The sequence below is a fragment of the Sebastes fasciatus genome, chromosome 12 (genome assembly GCF_043250625.1).
Source record: "Sebastes fasciatus isolate fSebFas1 chromosome 12, fSebFas1.pri, whole genome shotgun sequence".
In the NCBI taxonomy this organism is placed as follows: domain Eukaryota; kingdom Metazoa; phylum Chordata; class Actinopteri; order Perciformes; family Sebastidae; genus Sebastes; species Sebastes fasciatus.
The window spans coordinates 8,239,257-8,266,466 of record NC_133806.1 but is presented as its reverse complement, the minus strand read 5'-3'; the positions used below and the strand labels follow the sequence as shown (position 1 = coordinate 8,266,466).

The window sequence follows — 27,210 nt, the reverse complement described above, 5'->3', positions numbered from 1 at the left end:
CTCCCTCTCCTCCATGCAGCTTCCTAAAAAATACACAACATCTTTCATCCCACAGCCCCCACCAACATACTGGAAGTCTACAGCTGCCACGTCCCGTCCACTCTGGGAAAAACAGAAGTTGGCTAACTTGGCGTCTCCATGAACGACGGTCTTGAAGCGACACTCGTTGAGTTTCTTGTCAATGTCGCCGGCTGCTGCTTTGAGCTCGGCGTCGTCCATGGCCTCCAGCTCGTCTGGTCGCGTCTCCAGGTGCCAGTAGGTACCGATCGGCCACAGGCCCTCTGGAGCCACACCCAGGAAGAGAGCATGGAAGTGGGCAAGCCAGCTGAGACAAGCCTTTACTTCTCTGTCCTTCACGCTCGTCCTACAAAGAAAAATATCAACCTTATTTATCCATCATGACATTTCTTTCTACTCTATGTCTCACCCTTCTCCATGCCTTGAGGAAGGGGAAAACAGGTCTTGAAATTGACTTGCAGTTTCTGACTGTTTTCTTTGGTGCTGTACTTCAGCACATTGAATTTGTAATGTAAAAATGGCTTTAAGGTTGAACTGCTCACTTTCAGATTTATTTTGAGGGTGCTTATGTCCACTACTATTTTCACCAGGCCTGTACTGTAGCTAACAACCTGAAGAAAAGTTACATTCAGTAATTACATGCATGTTAGACACAGTGGGCTTTGAAGGCTGATTTTTTGACTTTATTGGTCTGTTTTAAAGGTCCAATGTCTGTTTTTGTTTTGGCCGGTGTGATCTCGTCCACTGCCCATTTCAACACCCCGTTGCCACATATGAAACAAATTGGCACTCACAGCCTTCTGCAGCCGTGGAAACAAGCAAACAAACTGGATCAACAGAGATAACATTAATGTTAGATTCTACAGGACATGAAAAGCCTCGGCACATTCCTCTGTGGTCCGTGTGCAGCTCGACATGATTTAACACATAAATGTAGGAATAAAGTGATGAAATTAAATATTTCTGAAAAATATCTGAGAATGATATGAAAATTTCACAGGCTTTTTGGTGGCTTGTCAAAAATCTTATAGGCGTGTGGAGATGCACTGGTAGAATTTGAACCAATGACCTCACTAGCTTTAAAATCTTGGCTCTGCCGTTCACCCAATTTGGATGTTTTGCAGACACAAATCTTTACAAAATGTCTTTTTTTTTAGCACCTACAACATGTTAAACTGCATCACTTTAATGGAAATTTAGAAGTTGTCCATTCATTTGATGCCCTGACTGTCCAGTGTCCTGTGGTCATACCTTCTCTGATCATAACCAGCCGCATCCAGATCCTCCAGCACGATCAGCATCTCGTCTCCATGGGAACAAGCAGCCAGGCAGGCAGGGGTCCGGCAGCTCTGATTGGTGGAATAGTTCTGGTACCAGTGTGTCTCCACCTGGTAGGATCTCACTTTACGTGTGTGGGAGCGATCTGTGTTCCAGCCGCCGGGGTGCTGCTTGGCCTCCTCTGGAAACTTGACATGTTTGACGACCACAGATGGGCGGTCGCAGCCCTCCAGGTGCAGCCGGACTATCTCCCCATAACCGCTCCACAGTGTCTGGATCTTTGCACCGACACGCAGAGATGAAGCACCGCACGCCTGCAGGATGAGATCCTGGTGCTCCTGTTTCATCTCCAGGCAGAGCTGAGTAGTAAAGAGGAAGCACAGAGTGTGTTTTAGCATCTTTTAGCTAAGTCCATTTACTCAATTTACTTTATTTGTAGTACCTCAAAATTGTACTTAAGTAGAGTACATGTACTTAGTTACATTCCACCACTGCATGTGATGATCTTACAGAATATGATGCATTGCTGTAGATTAAACTAGCCAACAGTATATAAAGGAGTTAAAAACATCTACATCAGTAAAATGCAACATGCACATACATATTAATCCATAAACATCAGATACAATAGTAAAACACTGACAGGGAACATTTTACTGCACAATCAATACTTTTACTTTTCATACTTTAACTACATTTAGCTGATAATACTTATATACTTTTAATTAAGTAAGGGTTGAATGCAGTTCTTTTACTTGTAGTTAAATATATTCACAGTGTGGTATTAGTACTTTTACTTGAGTAAAGGATCTGAATACTCCTTCCACCACTGGGAACAGCAATATCAATTCTTCTTTACACACGTATCAGGCCAATAGATCATCTTGTTATTGTTGGTGTTGGTCGCTATATATGATGGTGAAACTTACCTTACTCACAAATGATCAAGCTTGTGCATCCAGTCAGCAAAAACACTCTGTCTGTTTTCTTCTCCCACATTCAGTGGATGCTACTGTGACATATAAATTGTAAGTGTGTAACAATAACTGTCTCAAATATGCCAAAACACCTCAGAAACAGAATGCAATATGTTTTATTTTTCCCTCAGCTACATGTCAGATTACAGGAAGTGTTCTCTACAGCCTTCTGTGTGATGTTTAAAGCTACAGACATGAAATAAAGTCAGTTAAATGAACACCACTATCACCTGCTGGACTGGAGTGCATCAACAGCAACATACTGTATTGCAGTACAATAAAGCGCCCCTTAGATGGCGCTCAATCACCAGAAATGTCCAGAGTGGTGCTTTGAAGATCAGGAGGAGGACACCAACATCCATGCAACGTGGCATGTACAGTAAAGTTTCAAACTCATGGTCAGAGGTAGGTATCATATGGCTCGTTGGTCTAGGGGTATGATTCTCGCTTAGGGTGCGAGAGGTCCCGGGTTCAAATCCCGGACGAGCCCTCAACTTTTCAACATCAAGGACAAAACATATAATTAGATAACACAGTACATAATAATAGGTAAAACTGAATCAGTGCAGAACAAAATCCTAAATGCACAAACAGTTAAACTTCATGTGACAGTGTTCTTCCCTTGCTCATGTGTTCATCCCAAGTTATCTATACTATTTAACTGTAATATTATATACATGATATGATCATCTAGATACCTCAGCAAATGCTCATATAGTTTGTCATACTTTTTAATGTCATACAGTTTGTTTCAAATATTTTCATTGAGCCAAAGAAGATTGTACATACTGTATATTGTTGTGACAATGCTCATTTATTTAAAAAACAAACAAAAAAACAAACAAATAATACTGTATTTATGTACATTCACATGTATAAAACAGATGATATAATAATAGGTATAGGATTGTACTCTGAGATTGGAACAGTATCAGAAATAATTAAATTAAAAAGAGAAAGGAAACAAAAAAAACATAAATAAATAATTAAATTAAATTACAATTGAGAAAGATAAAACAAATGTGTAATAAAAGAGACATAAAATAAATCTAAATCTAAGAATTTAATGTTATACAGTTTATAGTCTGCAGTATATATTCACACTGCTGTGGCATCAATTTCTTTGGTTATCACTTTCACAAGTTGAATAAAAGTGTTGTTTTTACAAATTAATATCAATAATATCGTTGTAGCGTAATATCATAGGTTTGAATTGAGCCAATATATGCGTATGTAGCATGTTTCATCAAAAATATCTGTAAATGTTTTAAAAAGCAGTCCTTAGTTACTCACAGCACCAACTAGAGATCAGTAATTGAGATAGAACTCTACCTACCTCAGTTCTCATCCCACATTATATTCCATATTTGACATCTATCTATCTATCCATCTATCCATCCATCCATCAGAATCAGAATTAGAATCAGAATCAGAATGGTGTTTATTGCCAGGTGTAAGAGGTATACACTAGGAATTTTCTTTGGTTTTGTTGGTGCAAGTCAAACAGTATAATAACAAAAGAATAGATAAAACGTTAGAATAAAATAAGAATAAAAATGTTCAATTTACAAAATGTGTGTGTGTGTGTGTGTGTGTGTGTGTGTTAGGGAGAGGCAGTCACAGGGGGGCGGAGGGGCTGTTCGAGAGTCCCACTGCCATGGGGAAAAAACTGTTTTTGTGGCGTGAGGTTTTAGTCCTGATAGACCTTAACCTCCTGCCAGATGGCAGAGTCTGAAAGAGATTGTGTCCAGGATGGGAGGGGTCGGCCACAATCTTCCCTGCCCTCCTCAAGGTCCTGGAGGTGTACAGCTCCTGGAGGGAGGGAAGGTTGCAGCCGATCGCCTTCTCTGCAGCACGGATGACCCGCTGCAGCCTGGCCTTGTCCCTGGCGGTGGCAGCGGCGAACCAGACGGTGATGGAGGAGGTGAGGATGGACTCGATGATGGCCGAGTAAAAGTGCACCATCATGGTCTGTGGCAGGTTGAATTTCTTCAACTGCCGCAGGAAGTACATCCTCTGCTGGGCCTTACTGGTGAGGGAGCTGATGTTTAGCTCCCACTTGAGGTCCCGGGCGGTGGTCGTGCCCAGGAAACGGAACAACTCCACCGTGTTAACTGGGGAGCCGCGCAGGATGAGGGGGGGGGGAGAGGGGCTGAGTTTCTCCTGAAGTCCACTGCCGTCTCCACTGTCTTCAGAGCGTTAAGCTCCATGTGGTTCTGGCTGCACCAGGATGCCAGATAGTCAACCTCCCATCTGTAGGCAGACTCATCACCCTCGGAGATGAGGCTGATGAGCGTGGTGTCGTCTGCAAACGTTAAGGAGCTTGACAGATTGGTGTCTGGAGGTGCAGCCGTTGGTGTACAGGGAGAAGAGCAGTGGGGAGAGAACGCAGCCTTGGGGGGCACCGGTGCTGATGGTCTGGGTATCGGAGACTTGCTTCCCCAGCCTTATGTGCTGACTCCTGTCTGTTAGAAAGTCTGTGATCCACCTGCAGGTGGAGTCAGGCACGCTCAGCAGGGAAAGCTTGTCCTGTAGCAGAGCTGGGCTGATGGTGTTGAATGCGGAGCTGAAGTCCACAAACAGGATCCTGGCATAGAAGCCAGGGGAGTCCAGGTGCTGGAGAATGTAGTGGAGTGCTATGTTTACTGCATCGTCTACAGATCTGTTGGTTATTGTCTTTAAGTGGTGGAGCACAAGGCGTTCAAAAGTCTTCATTATAACAGAGGTCAGAGCGACGGGTCTGTAATCCTGAAGACCTGTGATCCTTGGCTTCTTGGGGACCGGGATGATGGTGGAGGCTTTGAAGAGTGTAAACACTGGAGACAACTGGTCTGCACAATGTTTGAGGGTTGCAGGTGAGATAGCGTCTGGGCCGGCTGCCTTGTGGGGGTTTTGTCCTTTGAAGAGCCATCTATCCATCCATCCATCCATCTATCTATATATCTATCAATCCATCCATCCATCTATCTGTATATCTATCCATCCATCCATTCATCTAGAACCAGTCCTTAGTCCCAAAAAACTCAATTTCCCAGCAGCCCCTCTGCTTCCGCTCCTGCGCACAGCCGCCCGGCTTCTCCGTTGAGCGTCAGTGTCATGACAACAGGACGATGGCTGCAAGCAAGAGGTTGAGAAATGTGATTTTTGTGTGAACGAGGAGTAAACAAACCATCGTCTTTTACGGACTGGCTCCTGCGTGTGTAGGTAAGAACAACCTGTTAACGAACCTGAATGTGTTTTTGTCGTTCTGTGACACTATTCTTGACCCTGCTAGCTGGTATCCAGGTAACTTAGAGAGCTAATTAGCCGGCTAAGCTAAAGTTAATTCAGCCGGCTTGACATTTGCTGCAAGCAGATGTACCTGTGTAGGATGCCTCGACTTGTAACCGACTTAAAACAGCTCCAGGAGGCATGTATAGTACATTTACTTGACCTTTTTTGTTGCTCAGTCATATAGAGGACTTATTTACCACAACATGAGTCCTCTTGGGTATATTAGAACAATAAACCCACAGGTGTTTAGTCACGTGTCATTAATAAAGCCCAAGAGCACACCAAGTTCAAGTTCAACTAATTCATTTCTTCTTTTTCACTCCTTGAGTGTTGAACTGAGTCGGAACTGCAGCGTTTGACTGGAGTAGAAAGACTCCTTTCTGTGTTATACACATATTTAAGACTATAAAGTGAATGCTTTCTGATATACTTAAAGGTCCCATATCATGCTCATTTACAGGTTGTATTTTGTAAGATAAGATAAGATAAGATGAACCTTTATTAATCCCCGGAGGGAAATTCAGGTGTCAAAGCAGCAACATCAGCAAACAGAGTGAAACACAGGAGAGGTACAGGTATACAACAATTATAAAAACAATAATAGACATATAAAATATACAGAGTGAATGGGTGAACATAGTGTGTACAGTCCGTCAATAAATAAATGTAGTATTTACAATAAATAAATGTAATATATGCAGTGTATAAAGTGGTATATAGGATGTATTGTATATATATTTATTTTTTACATACTGTCACACCCTGATAGTATTTGGAAGCTGTGCTTCCCCGTTGGATGTGACACTACCTGTGGAAACTTGTTTTGCCTTGTTGTCTCATAGTTCCATACAATTACTACTGTGTGGAGGTATGGGGAAACACATACAAAACCAACACTGATCCAATTGTTATGCTACAGTCAGAAGAGAGCTATAAGAATTGTAAACTGATCGGATTTATTATTTATTTTGACAAACCAACCAACCCACTATTTATTAACTTACATGCTTTAACATTTTGTGATCTAGCTGCACAGATAATGTATAAAGTCCGAAACCATTTGCTTCCTAACTGTATTCAGAGGTTGTTTGAAATTAGAGAGAGAGCCAGTATGAATTCAGGGTAAGGGCTGCACAATTAATTTTTTTTTTTTTAATCCAAATCACAGTATGGCCTATTGTAATTTTCAAATCGCAGGATGAGGAGGGAAATCACAATATTTGTTAAAGGCAAAATGTGTGTCAAAATACCATTTGACGTTAAATATTGTGGTGCTGTGGAGTTGTCCTACAGGTTTAACAAAACATCTTTGTTTGGGATAGATCCCCGCAAAAATCCCATCATCATCATGTTGTTCAATGAAAAATAAGAATAATGATGTATGTAATTTTCATACACTCTAATATCGCAAATGATATATAATATCAATCAAAATAAATCGCAACTAGATATTTTTTTCAAAATCATGCAGCCCTAATTCAGGAGAATAGGTATCCTATGTTTAAAAAAAGCAAGGGTAAGGGCAAATATTAAGCAAATAGAGTATACTGTCAAAGGGGTCAACTAGAGTGGTTGTGAGTGACAAGGAATTAAGAATTTATTTTTCTACACCCTAAACTTAGGCTAGTAGTGAAAGGGTTGCCTAATATGTTATTTAAAAAGGGTAGGTATAATACGCTTAAGCCACCTTATCGGTCAGGTAGGTTTTCCCTTTAATTTAATGCCTTATTGTTATTTATTTATTTATTTATTTATTTTAATGTGCATTCTTTGTGGAAAATTGTTAATATTGACCAAAATAAATTACTAATACTACTACCTTAAACAGTGTTGGTCAGAAAGCATTAATCAAGGCACATTTTACAGCTAATTGGTTTAAACTGGTTAGGGTAAATTGTAAAAAGTGCAGGTGATGTGCAACAGGTTGTGCCAAGGAAAGTCAACAAAGCACCAAGCCAAGCAGACAGTCACAGGATGATACTGTAAGTCCATTAGCCTGTTAGAAATAAAATTAAGTTGCTATAATAATAAGTGAGGAGTGCCGGACAGGGATTTGCACCTTTGTGGCTTACTGCCTCTCTCTCTGCTGTCATTGGGAGAAGCTGCAGGTAATGCTGCTACAACTAACAATACTGTATCATCAGAAAAAAAGCAAACAGCTCTTTGCTCTTGTGAATGCAACAAATATTTGATAATTTTTATTTTTATTTGATAAGTTTTTGAGTACAATCATTTTCAGGTTTAATAATAAAAAAAAAAAAAGCAAAAAATCTCTATTCTTCCTTCCCGGTCTGCCTCCCTCAAAGCCTTTTAAACATAAATCTTTTGTGAAATATCTTGGCAGTAGAAGGTGTAATATTCCTTTAACACCCGCTCAGCTCTGTGTGGCAGTGTACTGGAGATGGGAGGGATTCCCTCTCTGGATTAGCTGCCCGTTCCACCTGCTCAGCATTTAGCAAGTAGAAAAGCTGCTTGCCCCCTCCTACATCCCTCCTCATCCCCCCTAAACTCACACTCAGAATCCTGGGGTCATGTGATTGGTCTTCTGGTTTACCATTGGCTGCAGGTGCACAGAGCACTGAGAGCCTCTTGGGCCCACACAGTGGGCCAAGCTGTCACCATGCCAATGGCTCGAGCTCCACCTCTCTGGTCAAACTGATAATCCAATGTTTTTGTAGTGAACAGAGGGTTGGTGGTTTGATTCTGTGCCAGCAGGATAATTTTGGGAACAGAAGTGAAAAAGTAATGCTTGCACCTTCTTCATTACCAACTGATGTGGTGCCCGAGAGCAGTGAAGTGACATATTTTCTGGATATTTCATATTGTATTCAATGCATAACAATAACAGTAAAGAAAAAACGATAAACTGTATAATTAACCAAAATAGTGAACGCAAACTGCAGGAGGTTTGTGTAAAACTAGCAATTTTGGATACATTTTTAGCATATTATTTCCGTGAAAAATATAGATGAGTTTTCTTGTTATTTTAAGGGACTTTTAATACAATTCTCTGTATTGTGTATTTTTATTTTATAATTTTTAACAATCATTCATACCTAATGTTTTTTTTTTTTGGGCTAAATCACGGTTTTCTTCTCCCTGATGCTTGGCCATTGTTCTATCAGCTTTTTGGTTTCTTTAACTGCGTACTTTTCCAATGCAGGGCAAGGCTGTTTAGCAGAGAGGGAAGGCTCTGTTAATATAACTTGTGTTCAGGTCTTCACCGTGCCCTTATCCTGCGAGATTTGTTTTAAGTTTGTATTTTAAATAATTGTCCAAATAAAAATAACAATTTCATTTAGTTTTCTTCACAGAATTGAATAAAATGCTAAAATATAGGCCAACTGTATATTATTTCCTAAATGTACTTTTATGAATTAGAAGGACTATATGTGATTGAAAAATGACACCACAGAGAAACAGACAGACAGCATCTGTGCACGTCACGTTCACAGAAGAAGAAATCTAACACTTTCCTCCTTTGTCTTTCTCTTTCTGTCCAATCAGAGGCAGCATGTCTCTGTTCAAGGCCCGTGATTGGTGGTCAGCAGTGCTTGGCGAGGGGGAGGAGTTTGACCAAGGATGCCTATGTGTCGGAGACGTGGACAACAGTGGCACCGGACATGGTCAGTGTATAATGAGGAAGAGATACACCAACCACCTCACAAAAAGATAGTATAATCACAGACCAAACACAACACTTTTACCCCTGACCGTTAAACCTATAGACTATATAAAGATGGACAACGCGTCTCCGCAGTAGTGATTGGGCGGTAAAGTCCCGCCCATACACCCGCCCGAACCAATTGTGAGTTAAGCACGGCCGCAGCTTGTCAGCGAGAGAGAATCACAGCTGCCAATCATGACATCTCACCCCCTTTTTACAGCATCAAATAACTAATTAAAACCAAACTTAATAGAAAAATGATCACTTGAACATACATCAGCGTGATAAGAACTACCTAAAATGAAAGAAACCATCTTTGAGGAAAAAATGATTTGACGTGTACTTTGACTTTTTAGTTTGGCCCGTGTCCCATCCACGGCATCAAAGTTGTCAAACTTCGTGTTATAAAAAAGAAGAATGTAATGCTGTTCAGACCCTTTGAGCTCCTGTCCTCTTAGCAGTGACAACTTCATTCCTGACTTATAACATACAACAACTGTCCTCTTCTGTGTTTATAACTTTGTAGACAAGGTGGTGGTGGGCAGCTACATGGGGATGCTGCGGATATTCTCCCCACATATCAATAAGACCAGCGAGAGCGGTATAGCTGACGCCCTGCTTCTGGAAGTCCAGCTTCAAAACGCCATCGTCCAGGTGGAATTGGGCAAGTTTGTCTCGTAAGTAGACCTCACAAACCGAGGACACCAAAGGGTTGAAATAGATATGTGCTGCAGCCATGGTGGACTGTAGAGTGTTATACTTTCCCTCTAGATTAAGTCTTCTATCCTATGAACAGATGTGACATGTAATTTGACACTGTGATTAAAAGGACACGATTAATGCAATTTACGATTAGACAAAGGTTAAATTCCAAATGCTGAATTGAACATCAGAACATTTAATTCTGATTTGTACTAGATGTTTAATGTTTTGGAATGCTTTTTGTTAGTTTTTGTTACGAAGATGGATATGTTAGTATTTAGACACTAACGAGTTCTATTGGTTCTACTACTGGTTTCAGTCTTAACATGGCACCACTCCTGATAAATCAAGTCACCACAGATCTGTGCTCTAACACCAAGATGATTGATGGTGTTGCTAATCTCTCTCTGCCCCCCCCCCTTCCCTCCAGGCTGCAGTCCTGTACGTGAGGCATTCACCTGTGTTAATGTTTTGTAGGTCAAATTGGCATTAGCCTAATGTCCTCTGCAAGGAATCAAACTGAAATCACTGTCTCACGTATGCAGAGCACTGCCTTACTGTCTTAGGACAAATAACAGATTACACTCCTCTAAAGGCACAAAGAGGGTGTGGACAGCAAAGCAAATGTAAACATCAGATCTTGTACCATTTTAGGGATGCAACTAATGCACATTATTAATTTTTTTAATAATTTTTTTCAATTTATTGATTTATCATTTAGTCTATGAATATCAGAAAATACAGACGAGCACTCCCAAAACCTAAACAATTTACGATGATATAAAACTGAGAGTATTAGCTGGCTTCATGTTTTTGCTTGTTAAATTACACTCTCACTGTTTGTTGGTAATTATTGTTTTTTTGTGATGGAAGGTTAGGTTACAGGGATATTGCCAAGGATCCATTCATGGCTTTCACACCTGCACTTCTTACTGTTGGTGGTTTCTAATGTTTGTGGCATTGTAATTGAATTCCACTATTGCAATCAATCTGAATAAGAGGAGCAGCTAAATGCCTAAAATCTAAATGTTATGCAAAATAAGAACAAAAAAGTTGCAAACTCTACATTTACATTGCATACGTTTAGTTGATGCTCATTTTTTAAATGGCTTGTTGTTAGTGAGCAGGTAGAAGGTCATCGTTGGAGAGGACACAGAGGTGTTGATGGACATAATGGCCTGCTGCAGGAATTGAACTATTGGACTTAGATTACAGGACAGCTACTATGTGCACTGTGGCCGCCCTGACAGCCATATCTCTATTAGTGTAACATATATGTGCTGCTGCCTGGGAACGAGTCACAGGTCTTTCTTTAGGCGCTTTCACAACCCATAGTCCGTTTGATTAGTCCGAATCAGAGTGAAATTGATACTTTTGGTTTGTTTTCTATTTAATCTGGTTCGGTTTCACGCTGCAGAAATTAAATATAAATAAATATATTTGTTGAGGGGTGTGTACGAAGGAACCAATTTATCTTTTTTTGTCTCGAGAGCTGCCATTGATATGCAGGTAATCGCAGGCTTTGACACATTGCTGTCGAAGTTTTTTCACCTTGACTCGTCACTGATTTACTGTGTGCATGAATCCCTTCTCCTCCAGTTTATCTCGCATTACTTTTTAAATGTCACTACTTTTGTGGACTTTATTAACATATTCTTTATGTTCTCTCTGGCTCAGATGTCAAGCAAACACAAGTCCAAGTCAGTCCTCTCCCACTCATGTTAACCTGTCGTTTACCTGAGTCCATCTCAACAAATGCCCGCGCAGGCAGCACTAGGGTTCACTTGGGAACGGTCTGAGACCATTTCTCACAAGTGGTCTCGAACCGGTTGTTTTGGTCCGCACCAGAGTATGATTACTGCATTCACAAAGAAACTGCACCAGAGTTTGATTAAAACAGACTAAATGTTGGCTTGTTAAGACGCCCTTTAACTCTATGTCTTGACCTTCTGTGAATTATAAGCATTCGTGGTATAGCTTATAATAAAGCCTTACTTTAAACTGGCAGGCAGAAACGCCCGTTCATAACTCGTCACACTGTGTTTTCATTCATAGAAAAACCATCCCTGCTGTTTCTTACCACCACATTAACATGTCTTTTTATTCCCCTGCGATGCACGCCAACCCAAAACCGCCCTGTCAGGAGTTTCTCTCCCTCGTCATGATTTACCACGATCTATCAGCCACCGAGCGACCCAAACATAGTTGTGCTTATAATGTCAGGCTGACCACTGAGTTGCTCGCATAGCTGTCGGAAACCAAGGGGCCCCATGCTGCTTTCTTATTGCGCTGCATAATTGGATCTTGAGAGCTGACCCCCTCAGAGTCAAGGAGAAGTGAAATGTGCAAATGCCTCCGGTGAAATTGGCTTGTTTTGGAGCGTAGATGATTAAGAGACCCTTCACAGCCAAAACTATTTGAAAGTGGGGAAGAGGAAGGATAGCGGGAAGAATGGAATGATGTGGGATGACAGAATAGTGATGATATGTCACTTAGTGGACAGTTTTATCCACTTTATACTTTGCTAAGCAGGAAATAGAACACACTGAACCTTGTGACCTTTTATAAAACCCATTTTTAAAAACGTTTTTTAACCTTTGTGAGCCTTAAAGCATCTGAATGGAACAAACTGACCTTAACATTGTTTGTGCCTTGCTTTAATCTTCAAAGTAGTAGGCACTAGGCACACAGGAGAAAAAGAGTTAAAGCAAATATTTTTACATTCTTCGATTAAACATTTAGGTGAAGCAGACAAATGTTTGGCACTGATAGTTACGACACTGATATCTATAGACGAATCCGGCGACCACTTTGTGTGGTCCGCCATCTAGCAGCGCTGGCATTATTGCGGTGGCATGTCGTAGTGACTATACCGTTTCAACTGGTTACTTTCAGCCAAATGCGTCCGTCATTGCTCGCAGAAACTTACATAAATGGTTGGTGTAGATAATTAACACAGATGAGTATTTATTTGAAATTGATTACAATAAAATCAATATAGGTGGCATCATGTGACTATAAAAAAATCAAATATCTGTCTGTCTGTGTATGTATGATTGCTCTTCGCACATCTCAAGAACTATTCATCCAATTAACTTCACACGTGGCAGGTATAAGCAACCATACTGCAGTTCTCGACATAGCTGCAAACAGCACTTCTGGGGTTCAAACAATCATCGCGTTCCGGTCGGGCATGTGCTCCGATCGGGCGCTGTACTAGTTCTTAAAATTTGGGAAAAAAGCAAACGGTGATGCAAAGACTATCTGCACTGCTTCAGAATGTATGACAATCACTTTACAGTTATAGTTTGCTGTGGTGAGAGAGTGTGTGCTCAGTTTTTCTAGCCAGTCTGAAATATACAGGAAAATTAAGCATAAGCGCCTCACCTTTAAATATTAAACTACACATTGAACCCCTAACCCTGGCAGCCTTTTGCCATTGATCTGAACACCATACCTCCCGTCGCCTTACTGTGGGTGCACAGGAACCTTCCAGAAAGCGACGTTTCTGGGAACAGCTCTGGTGGTTTGCCTCAATGGCTTCCCACGGCATCACGCTGGAAGCAGCATCCAACTAAATCAGTCTGCTTGGAAGACGTCGTGTTTAGTTACCTGTGGTTTTCGGCACAGCATTCTTCAGAGACGGGTGGGCATTTTGGAGGCTGGCCCTCGACAGAGAAGCACGTTGTAAATATTGCCAGGGCAGACCGGGGTGGGCAGATGGTGAAAGGTTTTGTTTCAGAACTGACTTTGAGTGGTTTTCCAAGGAAGAAAGAAAACTTGTGGGATCCAGTTTTTCTCCTCCCTTGTTGTTCTTCTCTTGACAAACATTACAACAGTGGTTGGAAGTTAGTGAGACAGCAGCTGCTCTGGGTCCAAAGAGTGTACAGATTCCTTCTCTGTGGGTTTGTGGTAAAGTGAATACGTGAAAATCTAGGATCAGCATCACTGAGACCATCATCTACACCTCAACCAAAACCAATGTTAAAAAAAATCCTCCAGCTGTTACAGTAATTATTTTAGAAGTATGAGTTAAAATATGAATGGATACCACCCTTTAGCTGAGAGCACGGGTTCAACCACAGTGGCAGGAAACATCTGCCCTGCGGAGGTGTCTTTGAGCAAGAAACTGAATCTTAACCAGCTCCATGGTTACAACTCTGTAGCTGACCCAGACGTCTGACCTGTGATGTAGGGATGGGTATTGGTCATGGACTGTATATCTTTGATCAAGATTTTGATGATTATCGGGATGATATTGTGAATTGCTATTATTTTGGCCAGGATAATCGTGACGTGAAATTTTCATATCGTCCAATGCCTAGATGTGTAACAGTGTATCTTTTGTTCTCTTTTCAGGTGTTCAGAGCTTCTTCATCTGGCTGTTCTTCACCCCAGGAAGTGTTCAATCTTCTCTGTTTCAGGTAACACACATGCACACAAACATTAAGGAGTTAAATGCTTTTTTATCAGTTATGTTCTCTGTATTTCCTCCCACTTTGAATAGACGATTGTTTTCATCATTCATGTTAAGTGAGAACAACTTTCACCTTCAAAACAGCATACTGACTTGTTGTTTTCTGGTCTTTGTGTGTGTGTGTGTGTGTGTGTGTGTGTGTGTGTATGCAGGCACTGCAGGGAACGTGGAGCACGGTGATCAGTACCAGCTGAAGTTGGTTTATGAACACAATCTGAAGAGAACAGTCTGCAACATGACTTACGGCACCTTTGGAGGGGTCGGAGGTATGACTGACTGATTTTTCTTTTGGCTGCATTTTGCCAGCTGTCTCACTCTTTTTATTTATTTATTGATTTATATATAATTTTTTTGGTAAGTCTGTGGACATGCTCACATCCTAGCTCACTGATTCTTGCATTTCATGATAACATCTCTCTGACATCATGGCATAAAGTCCCGTGAACACTTTATATCCACCAGCAACAGTGGCTAGTAGAAGGTACTTTTACCATTTAACCAGCTGTGTGTCTGTGTGCACGCTCATGTGTTAGAGAGATTCAGGTTTAGGTTCAAGGCTTAGGGCAAGGGTTGGGGTTAGGCATTTAGTTGTGATGTTTAAGTTTGGGGTAAGGGGCCAGGGAATGCATTATGTCAGTGAGTGTCCTCACAAGTGTACAAGTACAAATGTGCGTATGTGTGCATGAGTGAACATTGGCAAAAGTGGTAATTGGCAGCACTGGACAAATACATAAAACTATAAAAGTCTCTAAGAGGAGCGAATGATGGAAAGAGAGAGCGAGAGAGAGAGGGGTCATATAGCTGCTCTCTCTCCAGTCAATTGAGCTTTTGGAAAAACCAAGTAGGGGAAAGCCCTTCAGTAGTCAGCATCCAAGAAAAACACACACACACAGACAGACACACACGGGGAACCCCCTTTAAAGCAGAGAAAATGGCATTTCCAAATAAAGGCTGTATTGTCAAGGTGTGTGTGTGTGTGAGGAGAGAAATTGCCAGACTCTGTGGCCTGGCATGATGGACCCTTCATTCACTCCGTGTTTACAGAGTCTGACTGTGTGTTTGATTGATAGAAAGAACAGTGTGGGCTCATTAAAACCAATACCTTGGCCTGTGGTGAATGCACGTGCGTAGTGCGTACCATGAACCTGCAAGTGAGTCTGTGTGTTTCCACGTGCTGTTTTCTGGTAACACCACACTGTACAGCAGGATTTTAAGATGTCATGTGAGCTCTCGTGCTCAGTCTCTCTCTCTCCAACATACACACACACACACACACACACATACTTACAGGTTTGCATGGACGGATGTCCACATTTGAACAGAAATGTATGCAAATGCAGCAGCACACACACACACACACACACACACACACACACACACACACACACACACACACACACACACACACACACGTAACCTAAAAGCCCTGACGCACATGGGGTTGTCGGTGAGCGTCTGTCGGCCTAGTTTTTGCGGTGTGTCCTGCACCGTTGGCTCTAGTCTGCCCTTGTCGGGGACTTTTTGGCGGATTTAGTGTGTTGAATCGGCGGCGCCCGTCGGTGAGAGAAATCACTCTGATTGGCTGTTCAGCTTAAGCGAATCAGTGCACAAGAAGAGAAATGGAAGTGAGGAAAGCAAGCCAACGAGTCAAGTCTAGAGCGTGCACACAGAAGGCTCTTGTCATTTTTCATCTTAATCTCATCTGATCATTCCAATACACAGATGTTTTCACAACAACATGGCCATCTGGAAGTTAAGTGGTGAGTGAGAGTGGTGTGAAAATGGTTGGCAAACGCTGCTTTATTTCATGTACGTATCATAACAACGGCTTGTATATCCACCGTCCTCGGTCTTCCGGTTTCCCTTTTTGAATGATGAATACAGACTACTGCCACCGGCTGGTGTAGAGTGTTATTTCATCTCACACAGGCGCAGGCTGTAGTCTTTGAGTTGTGTTCGAGTGCAACTTTTTTGGCCAAGACAAAGGCGACGTGAGGCAACAGTCGGCCTTCATCGCCGCTAGTTCTTTGATGTCAGATTGATGCGTCTGGGCCCTTACACATTCTCCCATACAACCACATAATACATAATACACATAGTACATACAATACACACTTACAGTAAACGCATGTAATAATGACTCACTGAAATACATGCACACCTATAGACAAACATAGTTCCTCTCCTCTCCTCTCCTCTCCTCTCCTCTCCTCTCCTCTCCTCTCCTCTCCTCTCCTCTCTTCTTCTCTCCTCTCCTCTCCTAATTGATGTCATCCTCTTTCCTCTTGCTTTTCCTTGCTGTCACCACTAGATGGCGGTGCAGGCCGTGTATTTGCAGTTCCTAAAATTGAATGAATGGGATCCTGTATTGCCTCTTGCAGGGAAATTCCCTTTTTTAACCACCTCTCAAGAGAGAGGTCAGAGTTCAGCTACAGAACAGCACCCGTAGATCTGGTAGCGATTCAGTGTCTACGTCAAGGACACTCCGGCAGTATGGGGATGTTTGTAACTGGCTCCTCAGCTTGAATCACAACCCAGCACATCAAAGTTTTCACTTTGCTATGGGCGTAATTTATATTTTAAATTAATTCAGACTTTATGATTCTCACCAATCATAGTTTGGTCACATGAGGTTGGTACGGGTTACCATAGTTACACATCACCAAGGAGGCTCTCAGTGACGACGTAAATTACTGCTCAGTGCGTCCGAAAAGATACATACTACTGTTTATACACACACAAGTATGTTGAACGATAGTACACATATTGAGTTTGTAGTGAATAGTATGCAATTAATGAACTAAGCAATAAAAATTGATTAAAAGCGGTAATTTACAGATTGAATTTCAGTAACCAAATTCTCAATTTTCATGCATATATTTAATTTATGTTGCATTGAAGTTGCGTTTGATTTTCATTGACCATCATCACACACTGCAGACCCTCTTAATGGTTTAACTCAAATCCATATAAATCGAGACAGTATTAAACTATAAATCAAAGAAAACAAAAATGAACAGAATTTAGTTTTTTTTTCTTTCCTATTCTAGTACCAATCTTGCATCCCCTTAGATTCATCCACAACCACAACCTAAGCTCATTCTTATTGCCTGCTTCCTGTCATACAAATCTCTTATAAGCATGTTCTCGTGTTGAAATTGAAAAACAACACAACCTTTGTTTCCTTCATTCGACTGTTGTAGATACACATTGTTATTTGACATCGTGGATGCAGAAGAGGTGGCTTCTTTTGTCTCGTTCGTCCTTGTTGAGGTCATACGTGTTGTTTGAGTCTGGGGAAGCTGCTCGCTGCTGGAGCTTTCCTCGCTGTTTCACACAGTTTACAGGAAAATGAGCAGATCTCACGGTTGATTTGCTGGAGCACGCTCACGCGCACTCGTAATGATTTGCAGACACAACGCAGAAGTGCACACTCATGTACAAACAAAGACATAAATATAGATATCCACAAAGCAACACACACAAGCACACTGAGTACAGAGTGATGGCTGTAGCTCTGAGACCAGATCAGCCCGATCTCCAGATTTGTAGTTTTGTGTGTGTGTGTGTGTGTGTGTGTGTGTGTGTGTGTGTGTGTGTGTGCGTGTGTGTGTGTCGATTTTTCAGCAGTGTGTGACAGCACTCTGCTCTCCAATGTTCAAAGTGTGTGTTTGGATTTGGAAGCCTTGAGTGTGTGTGTGTGTGGGGAAGTTTTTGCAATTTGTGTCTGCTCTTACACGTGAGTGTGTGTGTGTGTGTGTGTGTGGGGAAGTTTTTGCAAGTTGTGTCTGCTCTTACACGTGTGTGTGTGTGTGTGTGTGTGTGTGTGTGTGTGTGTGAAGGTCTATAATAGCAGCCATTTAGCAGTGCTGTAGGCGCTGTAATAGCAGCTCTGTACTAATACTGCTCTAATAGCTGGGCTGCCTTCGGGTTTGGGTCACATTCAGGCCACACACACACACACACACACACACACACACACACACACACACACACACACACACACACACAAACACACTGATAATGGACTGGCCTTTTCAAGCTTTGGTCAGACGCATATAGATATACACACAGTATACACATAATCACACACAGAGACACATGTACATACACTCATGAACAAACAAATTGGCATGGACATACACGTCCACATGTCTGTCTCACACACACACCGTCTCTCTCTCTCTCACACACAGAGGCGAGGCTCTGCCCACTGCAGTGTGCGGCCAGCCTCTGTGCTTTGTTGGCTGCTCTGTGCGCTTGTTCAACATGTCTTATTAATGACACTAATACAGGCCCGTTTCCTCCACTGTGTCTGAGCGGCGGCGCTCTCATACAGGGCTCTTTGACACGTTATACCTGGGCGTGGGCGTGTGAAATTACACGTGCACAGTTGCTATTACGGCACAGCCTGGCTCTCATTTTCAGTACGTAGCACTTTTCTTATTATTGATGATACAGTGCCGTGTCAGGCTGTCTGAGTGGGTGTTATTTTGACCCTAGCGCTGCTTTTCTGGGTGGGAAACGACCATCAGATACCTGAAAAGTGTTTGCCTGGGAGGAAGGTCCACTCCTCGGGTATCCAGCCTTTTTTTTTTTAAGTCCTGACAAAACAAAGCATGTTTATATTTGATTCAAGATTTCAACCAAAGAGTAACGAAATATCTTATTTATGATCACTGTTTACAGCAGCTTAATGCCTTATTTATACTCCTGTGGCTGTGCACCTATACGGGCTGGTGTGGTGGTTTGCATGTAGCATGTGATCTGTTTTTGATTTGGACCCGCGGTTTTCAAATCCTTTGTCAGGCGATCTTTGATTTATTTGATAGGCGTGATTCAATAGTTCAATATAAGTTTAACCCAACACATCTCCATGACTGGAAATAAAAATCATGGAAGAGTTGGATGCGGAGGAGCTCCTGTGCCAAGAATTAATAAGGTGATGTGAGATACTTGTCAGGACATCCCACCTTCCGGCTCTGATGTCCAATCAAACTTCTGAGGCGTCCGCGGTGCCTGGCACATAGTCACATTTTTCAGGAGGTGCGCGGTACATCTCTGTGTCTCTCTGAAAGCTCTGCAAACCATCTCTGCAGCTTGGCAGAAGCTGTGCGCAAGCTTTTCTGCAGAAGTATATATTAGGCTTTGATCAGCTGCAAGTAAAGTTAGTTTTAGCTTTTAATTTAGGCTAATTCTCTTTTTACTCCCGCCTGAAATGAGAAAATTCAAAATCAGAGTTACATTAGCCCCGTTTTCACCAAGAAATTCCTGGTAATTTTTAGACTACTTTTCAAAGAACTAAAAGGTTCCTTTAGCCCATTGTTCTCTGCGTTTCCCTGCGAAGATTTGGCAAATAGTCCGCTGACGTATGAAAAAGCATCATGACGTGACGAGGGCTGCTGGTGGTCACAGCGGTAAACAATCTGCAGCCCGCAGTTCAGTGTGTCTCACTGCGATGACATTTACTGCTGCATGTTGGATGTAATGATGAAATGCAGTCTGTCGCCACAGTAAATCATCTGTTGAGTGTTTGATGGTTATTTATTTGTGCTTTAGAGCGTAACCGCCATGAAACAATCAGAAAATACCATCTCTTTCTCTCATTCACAGCACCACCGCACTGTATGTCTCTTCTAACCTTACCGCTCGCCTTCATGATCTCTCTCTGTTTCTCTCTGTCTTTTTTTTTTATGAATCAGAAAGCCGGCAACAGAGCCTAACCTTACTTTTAATGTTAACAAACAAAGACAAAATGCACTCCCCTTGTCAATATTTATTTATAAAATCGATATTAGAGTACTTCCTTGTTTATGAATGAAGCGCTACACGAGTTGAAGCCGTCGAAGCAGCTGCGCTGTGTGTGTGTGTCAGCAGCGGTCATTGCTGCAAACCCCACCCCGAAAGTTCCAGTACTTTCAGAAAGTACTACGCCCCGAAAAGGGGGCCTTTTTTAGGGGTAAAATGTCCCCGTAACTTAATTTAGACCATGGTCCCTGCGGTCGAAATGCAATGAGTTCCTCAACAGGTTCCTAGTTCCGGTGGAGGTACCTGTGTTGAAGTGTTGCTCAAGCACTCCTTTACATAGTTATGTCATTAAATAGCACTAGGAACTAGCTAACGGGCATTTTCTTTAGACGGAACGGAAAGGGGGGAAACAAAAACATGTGATTGGTTGACGCTTCATCTCGTCATTGGAGCGCTGAAAAAAGTTGAGACCAACTCAACTTTGATTCGTAGAGCATCATGCCCGTCACGCAGCGACTATTAAGCACACTTCAGGGCAGGGTGAGAGAGACCTTCAGGATGTTAGCGGCCACCCTGAACTCCGCTCATCACTCAAACACACACACGCACACGCACACGCACACGCACACACACACACACACACACACACACACACACACACACACACACACACACACACACACACACGTGTTTACTCAGAATAGGTGTGTAGGAGTGGGCAGCTTTTCTCTCTAAATCCTTGGTGATAGATGTCGAGTGTGTGTGAATGTGTGTGTGTGTGTGTGTTGCGCTGTAGGTGGCTGTCTCCCTGACCTCTAGTTGATGGCGGTGTGAGTTTTAATAGCACGTTGAGGCCTAATTATAGTTCTCTGGTCACACAGCCCCACTGCTTTATGGCCGTGTGTGTTGCTGTGTGTTTGTGTGTGTTAGGGCTTAGTATGTCCTACATCAGGCCTTTCCTAACAAACACACACTCTTGTACACATTCATACCCAGACCCAGGTGCGTGTGTGTGTGTGTGTGTGTGTGTGTGTGTGTAGGTGTTAATGGAGATATCAGATTCAGCCAGAGGGAGAAACACACCTCATAGCACAACACGACATCACGGCTGAAATGAAACAGAAGCCGTGAATGTCTTTCAGGATCGTTGGTGCTCATGCTTAAATACTCGAAAGTTTGAAACAGTCAGAGCTGTCAGAAAACAGAACATGTAACCCCAAAAAAGTGAAAGGCCTTTTTGGCTAACAGTGATTGGGCTTTTATTCATTTCAACAGTTGTCCAAATTAAATTGACTTTGCTGCCGAAGAAACAGGCTTTTTAAACCCAAACTGGACTGACTGAGAAGACGCTCGTTACATGCATAGTGTCCTTTCAAAATACACTTCCATTTTCACAGGAAGTGAGGTTTATGCAACACTACTACTTAGATGGGTTAGGAAATGGCAAAGAGGGTGAAAAAAGGCGATGTCACGCATCATCATTGCATCTTGTCATTGGGGTACAACACATGCGCTGGTCTGCACTTGCCAAAGTTGAGCCAATAGCAACACATGACCGCAGCTCCAGTTATACTGCGAATGTTTCCTACCCCATAGCTCGAGGCGTGAAGTGTCTCAACCTCTTTCAATAAGCCTTGGGAAACGGTCGGGGTTTACTTTAACTTCACTGACTAATGATTCAAGTGATTAACGAGTCACGTGAGTGACGATACCGACGAGTCACGTGACTAAAGACTGGCAGGACAAAATAAGTCAACTTTACTTTTAGTTTCACACAGGATACGAACACCTGTTTGAAAGTCTTGTGTCTGTTTTCATCCACCACCTCCCTCCCGCCCGCCCTTTGGGGACTCTCACACTATTAATACTACGTCTCTTGCTCCGTCTGTTGAACATACTTCGTCACATACTGTTCGGTACATACTTCCTGTCGGTTTCCGATGCTGCCCAATCGGCGGTATTTGACGAGTTTGTAGTGAGACCGTGTTGGAATGTACTATAGGTAAAGACAAGTGAAGTCTCTCCTCCAAGGTATTCATTGTGTTGCACTTGGTTGTACACACGAAATGTGAAGACGTTTTTTTGTGGAGAGCTCGGGAAAGAAGTTCAAACATACTTTCACACCTCCACACACCCAATAATGTTGCTAGGTTCGCGTCTAGGTAAACGGACATACCCTATTTTTTCCCTGACAATGCTGATTTGCTAACAAATCTGTGTTGAATTATAGAAATAAACAGAAGAAACCTCGCTGTAAAAAAAACTGAATCCACCGACCGGTCAATGAGTAAATGTGATCTCAATATTGCCCAAAATAATCGGGATTATGATATTTGCGATAATCAAGCAGCCCTAGTGATTTTGGTCGTTATTGGATATCAGTGACTGAATCGTCTCCCCCCCCACACCTCTGTCCCTCAGGTCACCACTCCATGTGTATCCAGTCTATGGACGGGATGCTGATGTTCTTCGAGCAGGACAGCTACTCCTTCGGCAGGTTCCTCCCTGGTTTCCTGCTGCCCGGCCCGCTGGTCTACAACCCCAGAACAGACAGCTTCCTCACTGTTTCCTCTGCACGCCAGCTGGAGAGCTACAAGTAGGTGTTTTCATAAAGCCTTCATATTTATGTGTAATATTTATTATGTTCGTCTGTTATGATCTAATGCTGGTCAGCTTTTCTCTCATTTTACTCAGACAGCAATACAACAGGTTTACATGTTACAAAATAACACATTACTTTTCAGGGGTGGAAATATATTTTAGGAACATTTAAAACCACTCAAACTAGAGGTCGACCGAAAGTGGATTTTTAAAAGCCGATATAATAACGAAAGTTTGTAGCAGGAAAAAGCCGATAGCCGATTAATTGGCGATATCCTCTTTACTTCTGCAGCAGCCTCGTCAGCTCCTTTTACATACGCCGTTTTTATTTAACTAGTGGAGACTGCGCAGCCATCGGCCACTATCAGAGCCCAGTTCCACCAATATAAGGGAATATAAGATGGTTTGTAAAACACCCTATTGCCGTTGATTAATCGGCCAAACCAATAAATAGATCTACCTCTAACTCAAACACCCCAAAAATGTTCGGCCTAGTCATTCGAACACATACCAACCAGCTCATAAAAGCATTTCTTTATTTTCTGGGATATATTTCATTTGTTTAAATTAGTTGTCATGCACTAATGTTATTTTAAAATCCTTGAAGTAGGCCTTTCTGCAGACATTTTTTTGTAATTAATAACCTTCCTTGAGAAGGAGAATTGTCCCGATGCCCTGTTGCGCTTAACCCCACCCAACTTTTCCTGTAAATCAGTGCAAATGCCAGACGTTTTATTCCAAAATGAGTTGACTTACTTTTGCTGAATGATGGCTGAAGTAAAAGTAAAGCATAACATGGATTGCTTTTTAAAGTAATACAAAAAGCAACATAAAGTAAAACATATGTATTTTAGACATTGTTAGATCAATGTTAACATTTAACATGAATACACGTCACTTTTCAAGTGCCAGTCTGTAAGCTGCAGCAGCTATGAAGTTATATGAGGTTACCTGGCGTTGTCCACTGTCTTCAGTATCAGCTGCTGATGGTTAGTGAGCGGCGCTGACTCACGCTTCACCATCTTAAAGGCATCTGCTCTCACTGCAGAGCTCGTCTGGATGGACCAAAGTAGACACACACACACACCCACACCCACAGTTTGATCGGAAAGTACCTCTCTTTAATGTAAGCACATGCACACTTCCCATTTCCCTCTGGCACAGGCATGGAGAGCTTTTAGAAGTCTCACAGGCTGTGTGTGCGTGTACGGCGTGTGTGTGTGTAGTTTTCTCTTCCAGCTGTTTGTTATCTGGATGCCCCCCACCAGTATCAAGAAATTCTCCAGACTAGATATCGCTGTGGAAACACTGACTTCACTACTCTCCGTGGACACACAAACACAGCCTTGTGATGCACTTTCAGTAGTAAATTACATAGAGCAGATACTGAGTACCTTTACATACACGGCAACACTGCATTACTTATAGAAACAAGCTTGTTATTTCCATTTCAACCCAAACTAACATATCATTTCTGGTTTAAATGGATTCATTTAAATTTAGCTCCTTACTGCACCTTTATGTTCATTTTGAAAAAATAAAACATCCAAGTTAGTTTGTAAATTATAACTTTCTGGTGAATACATGTAAACATTCAGTAGAAATGTACAAATGCTTGTTCCTCTTTTCAGTACTTAGAGTGGCAATCCTTAAGATGTCAGTCCTCAGTGATATGGCAGCACCTTATTTATTGGTGGTAACAGCAAATGCGTTTAATACTGCAGATCCCAGTATACTGTCATTTTAATAAAGAAGTCAGGCAATAATTGATCTTTTTCCATCATTCTGTGAGCAACCATGATCTGATTTTATGCTGCACACGGCATCAGTCTGCTAACAGCGAAAGTGAAAATAGTTGGTTACTTCGCTGTGCAGCTCTTCATCTAACAGCTCACTGTGGCTGCCCCTTCTTCTTCCATTACTCCCTGACATATTTCAAACTGATCCGTTGTCAAAAAATGACCAAAGTGACTGTTGTCTTGTTTTGTAGACGCATTTTTGATACGACAGTGGTCGTTTGTCAACCTCACTGACAAACACATTGCATTTCTTGTGACTACTTCATAATAAGAGTCAACTTGTGTTTCACAAGTTGAAGTTAAAGCTTTTAATGTCAAGCTGCAGCAGTAGGAAATGTTTGCATTAGCAGTAACTTAATAAAGCATTTTTTCTGGGAATGTTGCCACAGACAGACACCCAGTTCATAATACTGCAAAGATAATAAATATTGCAATGCTTTCATCAGTGGGCCATAGACTCAAGAACCATAGTGACTTAAAGGAACAGTGTGTAACATTTTGGGAAATCTGTGAGAAGAAATGGAATATAATATAGTAAAGTACACAATAAAGTAGTGTTATTATGGTAAGGATGGCCTCTGAGCGAGGCAAACGACGTTATCATGGTTTTGCACTCGGCGGCTCACGTTACCGCAGTCTTGGAAAGGGAGGAGTGAGTGAAGGGGTACTCAGTTGGTTGCAATCTGCAACCACACCACTAAATGCCACCAAATCCTAAAAAATTTAACTTTTAACAGACATTTATTTAAATGACTTGCCACTTTAAAACAATGCTGAATAAAGTGCTTGTTGTGTACAGAAAATTACAGTAAACAATAGCAGTTAACAGTCAATAGTCGCAAACATTGGTGATAAAGACAATGAAGTTGCTTTAGGTGCTTCTCAATAAAAGCTTTTAATGTGAAACAAGAGTGGCAGGAAGTGAATTAGCAGTTCATTAGCACAGCAGTTGCGGTCCCAATACAGCTCTAAGAAAGCATTAACAAATTATCTCTCAACTGAAATGCTTTGCGATCGAATTGGTTTATGGCCCCCGGACTAAAAATATATCAATAAATAAAAATCAAATAGTGAAAATCAATAATAATGGACACTGGGAGAGAAAGCTTAATATAACTTTAGGTTACTTTTAGATATATTTTAGAGCTAATGGATTAAATTGTGATAAGTCATTCGGTCGTTATTGAACGTTCAAACAGCTGACATTTATCGCTTAGCTCTGTATGGAAAAAACAAGTCTCTCTGGGTTTAAGAGCTGTCGTGTGACAGACTGAGATGCTCAAGATATGTTTTAATTTCTGCAGCGGACTCTTGTGCATTGGATTCGTATGGCATGAAGTCTTTCTGGGTTTCTGATTATTACTTTACTCACTCAGTTTTCGCCCTTCTTGCATTACTCTTAAAGGGCAGGTACACCCAAATTACAAAAAAACGTTCTCTCTTACCTCTTGCGGTGTCTAGCCCTGCTTGGCCATGCAGAATCACATCTTTAGAGAAATCTTGAGGAGAGAAACTTTTACACAACCAGGCACTGATGTGTTATGGCTTCACCAACGGTTATATATATTCCATATCAGATGACGGGGTCAGGGCTTCACTGACTGTTGTACATTTAATATCAGATGACTGGTCAAACTGTTCTGCCTCGCTCAGTTTATTTAGCCTGTTGGACCGTCTCCTGCTCTGATGAATGAGAGCTTGATTTGGTTGCTGTGTGTGAGTGTGTGTGTTGGCGTCAGCTTTGAGATTTTAGTTTGTGTTTACCCATGACACTGAGAGAGCATGTGCATGTAGTGTGTGTTTGTATAATTTGTGTGTCCATGTGTGCACACTGTGTGTATGTATATGCCTGTATGATCTATATGTTTAAGGTACATGAGTGTGTTTGTTTGTGGAGAGATCCTCTTTCATATAAATGAGAACACTGTTTCCTCAACCTCAGTGTCCTACACTCATACATGATGACTGATACCGCCTACACACACACACACACACACACACACACACACACACGCTCACACAGTCAGGCCCCACCAAAACTTTGTCCGAGTGTGTGAGCAAGCGCACCACATTCACCACAAACACTTTTAAATGGCAAACAAAACAAAAAAACCTAGTGTTCCCAAGTGTATGTCAATGCCAGTGGTGTGTGTGCGCGTCTTGTTCTCCCTCCTCATATGTTAGGCATGCAGGTGAATAATCAGATTTTTGTGGTTTTTCAATTTTTCTCTCGCACACACACAGTGCTTTGTGTGATTTTTACCCTCTTTCATAATACTTAAATCAACATCCAACCGACTTCTGATGGAAGGAACTGAACACACACAGTCACACATACATGTACTGTATGCAGTTAATTCACATCCCATCATTAATAAGCCATCTAAGTGAAGGCTGGAATAGCAATTCCAAAACAGAGTGAAAGAATACAGTTATTTTATGGTGTTGTTTTAGTATTATTAGGCTGAATTTAATCCATTCACCCATGCAGGAGTCGGCCCGTCGATCCATTGAGTGTTGAGCTTTAAAAGCTTAAAACCGCTGACATGTTTAATATAGTCCATTTTCTTCCCCAGGAAATGGTCACGGTGTGATGAAAAGGTTCCTTTACTGGCAGTCCTCCATAAAGCAGCTCGTTAGTCTGCTCGCCATTTCTCATAGAAGCTCAGC

General features: G+C 41.8%; 2 protein-coding genes and 1 non-coding gene across 6 annotated transcripts in view; 2 read left to right on the top strand and 1 right to left on the bottom strand.

The window, feature by feature from the left end:
* The window catches only part of pkdc (protein kinase-like domain containing), a 2,806-nt gene extending 370 nt beyond the window's left edge, over window positions 1-2,436 (bottom strand). Inside the window, exons 1-3 of one of the 2 annotated variants that reach the window (XM_074652964.1) lie at window positions 2,226-2,436; window positions 1,270-1,655; window positions 1-364 (exon numbers count right to left, since the gene is read on the bottom strand). The exon at window positions 1-364 is cut by the window's left edge and continues 370 nt beyond it. In XM_074652964.1, the coding sequence (XP_074509065.1) occupies window positions 1-364; window positions 1,270-1,643 (738 nt within the window). In that variant the 5' untranslated portion in view covers window positions 1,644-1,655; window positions 2,226-2,436. The remainder of the gene's footprint in view (window positions 365-1,269; window positions 1,656-2,225) is intronic. The other variant, XM_074652965.1, reaches the window with a different exon arrangement.
* Window positions 2,437-2,691: 255 nt separating this feature from the next.
* On the top strand, window positions 2,692-2,763 carry trnap-agg (transfer RNA proline (anticodon AGG)). The gene has a single exon. It is a non-coding gene; the product is annotated as a tRNA-Pro (tRNA).
* Window positions 2,764-5,311: 2,548 nt separating this feature from the next.
* Window positions 5,312-27,210, top strand: part of bbs9 (Bardet-Biedl syndrome 9) — a 191,490-nt gene continuing 169,591 nt past the window's right edge. The window contains exons 1-6 of one of the 3 annotated variants that reach the window (XM_074652975.1): window positions 5,312-5,473; window positions 9,054-9,172; window positions 9,740-9,890; window positions 14,275-14,339; window positions 14,545-14,658; window positions 22,562-22,736. In XM_074652975.1, the coding sequence (XP_074509076.1) occupies window positions 9,061-9,172; window positions 9,740-9,890; window positions 14,275-14,339; window positions 14,545-14,658; window positions 22,562-22,736 (617 nt within the window). In that variant the 5' untranslated portion in view covers window positions 5,312-5,473; window positions 9,054-9,060. Of the gene's footprint in view, window positions 5,478-9,053; window positions 9,173-9,739; window positions 9,891-14,274; window positions 14,340-14,544; window positions 14,659-22,561; window positions 22,737-27,210 lie in introns of all 3 variants that reach the window. The other 2 variants (XM_074652974.1, XM_074652976.1) reach the window with 2 other exon arrangements.